Source organism: Choloepus didactylus, chromosome 9, assembly GCF_015220235.1.
Source record: "Choloepus didactylus isolate mChoDid1 chromosome 9, mChoDid1.pri, whole genome shotgun sequence".
Lineage (NCBI taxonomy): Eukaryota > Metazoa > Chordata > Mammalia > Pilosa > Megalonychidae > Choloepus > Choloepus didactylus.
In genome coordinates this window covers 88,152,459-88,155,156 of record NC_051315.1, presented here as the reverse complement: position 1 = coordinate 88,155,156, position 2,698 = coordinate 88,152,459, and the positions used below count along the sequence as shown (strand labels likewise).

The 2,698-nt window shown below is 44.7% G+C and overlaps 1 protein-coding gene across 1 annotated transcript; it reads left to right on the top strand.

Annotated features, from left to right (window-relative positions):
• The first annotated feature begins 213 nt into the window (after positions 1-213).
• LOC119543802 (zinc finger protein 501-like) lies at positions 214-1,653 on the top strand. The gene has a single exon (XM_037848661.1). It carries the CDS (start codon positions 214-216, stop codon positions 1,651-1,653), a length of 1,440 nt encoding a protein of 479 aa, XP_037704589.1.
• Positions 1,654-2,698: the final 1,045 nt, after the last annotated feature.

The following is a 2,698-nucleotide window of genomic DNA, read 5'->3' as shown; positions in this document are numbered from 1 at the left end:
CACCCGCGAGGGTCGCGCAGTGGGTCCTGGGGGCTGGCGCTGGGCCCTTCCCCCCACGCGCCACTGGAGGAGTCGCCATGGAGCCCGGGGGCGGCGGGCCTCCCGCTGAGGACGCAGACCTGCCCCGGGCTGGGACTCCCAGCGAGGATGGCGTGGCCGCCAGGCCGCTGGGCCCCAGGCCCCAGGCCCCGGGAATCGTTGATGATCAGGGACATGGCCGAGACCCTCGCCCCGTGGGAGCAGCTGAGCCCTCCCCAGGGGGATCTGCCCAGGAAGCTTCGGAGTCTGGTCCTGCTGGGGCTTCCAGTTGCCAAGCCTGATGTAATATCTCAGTTGGAGCGAGAGGAGGAGCTGGAGAGAGATGTCCCCAAAGCAAGCAGTCCAGAGTGGGAGACAAAGCGAGAAAGCAAAGAGCTAACTCCAGAGCAGGACATTTCTGAAGAGGAATCAGCCCCTGGGGTGTTTATAGAAAGATTTCCAAAGGAAGGTTCCAGTGAATGTGAGGATTCTTTAGAGAGTCAGCAGGAAAATCATGAGAAAAATTTAAGACAAGTGGCTGTCACTCAAAAGAAATCTTCTGGGGAGAGAAGCTACCAGTGTGATGAATTTGGAAGAAATTTTGGTCGAAGGTCATTATTTGTTCAACAACTGGAGAGACTATATAATTGTGATTCACTTGAAAAGAACTTAAAACAAAATTCGGATCTAATTAGGCATGAGAGAATTTATGCAGGAAAGAAACCTTGGAAGTGTGATGAGTGTGGGAAAGCTTTCAGTTACTACTCAGCTTTTGTCCTGCACCAGAGAATTCACACAGGAGAAAAACCTTACGAATGTAATGAATGTGGGAAAGCTTTTAGCCAGAGCATACACCTGACTCTGCACCAGAGGATTCATACTGGAGAGAAACCCTATGGATGCCATGAATGTGGGAAAGCTTTCAGTCACCGTTCCGCCCTTATTCGGCACCATATAATTCACACTGGAGAGAAACCCTATGAATGCAATGAATGTGGGAAGGCCTTTAATCAGAGCTCATACCTGACGCAACATCAGCGAATTCATACTGGAGAGAAACCTTATGAATGTAACGAATGTGGGAAGGCCTTCAGCCAAAGCACATTTCTTACCCAGCATCAGGTCATTCATACTGGAGAGAAACCTTATAGATGTAACGAATGTGGGAAAGCCTTTAGTGATCGTTCAGGCCTCATTCAGCACCAGAGAACTCACACTGGGGAGAGGCCGTATGAATGTAATGAGTGTGGGAAAGCCTTTGGTTACTGTTCGGCTCTGACTCAGCACCAGAGAACTCATACTGGTGAGAAACCCTATAAATGCAGTGATTGTGCCAAAGCCTTCAGTGACCGCTCGGCCCTTCTTCGTCATCAGAGAACACACACTGGAGAGAAACCTTACAAGTGTAAGGATTGTGGAAAAGCTTTCAGCCAGAGCTCGTCTCTCACAAAACATCAGAAAATTCACACTGGAGAAAAACCCTATAAGTGCAAGGAATGTGGAAAAGCCTTCAGCCAGAGTTCATCCCTTTCCCAACACCAGAAAATTCATGCTGGAGGGAAAACCAAGGAATGTGGAAAAGCCTTTAGTGAGCATTCAGCCGTTGGCCAACAAAAGAGAATTCATACTGGATAAATACCATGTAAATGTAGTACAATTGGAACATATTTATTGAGCATTTACTATAAATGCTCTGAGGGCTACAAAGAAACGTAGAACTGTGTTCCAAAAAAGTGTATTTCTTGAGACGTCCTTATTGATTTGGGACATAGCTTGCTTAGAATGTGTAAAAGAAGTTTTACAAATTTTATACATGTCCTAATGGAGGACATTTTGAATTTCCCTGGGAAAAAAAGGAAAATTATTTCTGACGACCTAATCTGTATTTAAGCTACCAAATCCTCGAGAGAGAAATAGAGTGTGTTGGAAAGAGGACATCTTAAGTGGGCCAGATATTCTCATAATACTACGGAGATAAAGTTTTAAAGAGATAAGTAGTTCTTTTAGCGATATCGCAGGGATAGAAATAAGAGATTGAGAGTTCACAATAAGTTTGTCCAGTGTCGGGAGTGGTGGTGGAAAGGAAGTTACCCTTTAGTCTTAAGTTTTAAGGACACGAGGTAGTAGATGGAAAGGATAGTGAAAGAGAAGGGGGAGCGAGCCCCCCAAAAATGTTGATTGTCATAACTATTCAACTGAGTACTCACAACCAAGGAAAATATTAGTTGAACTTGTTACCGGGCAGAGTTGGTCCCTCACAAAGTTTCCGTTTAGAGAACTTTACCCTGAAGCCAAGGTGGTCCACGTCTCCACTTTTTGTCTTTTAGACCTTGCTTATTGAGGCATGTAGCCACCTCAGAATCTCTTACAGCTCCAGGGGTCAAGACCTAAAGCCTAGAAAGAGAAAATACAGAAGGAACCTTTGCTGTTTTAAATCTGTTTTAAGCTATCCAATTCACTTGTGAAGGTGCTTATTTGTAACTGTTTACCTCAGTGGTATGTAGTGTGTATCACAGAAGTTTTCATACCATGGTGGAATTTAGCTGTAGACTTGAACTGACACTGCATATTAGAATGTGAAAAACTTGAAAAGATGTTGAAATTCTTGCCTTTCATTATTTTACTCTTGGGTAGAAGCACATCATATGTTTGCATATATATAAGTATGTATATGTATATA

Bases quoted from the DNA above. Each gene is read 5' to 3' on its own strand.
- LOC119543802 (XM_037848661.1), top strand. From the start codon at position 214: ATGGCCGAGACCCTCGCCCCGTGGGAGCAGCTGAGCCCTCCCCAGGGG.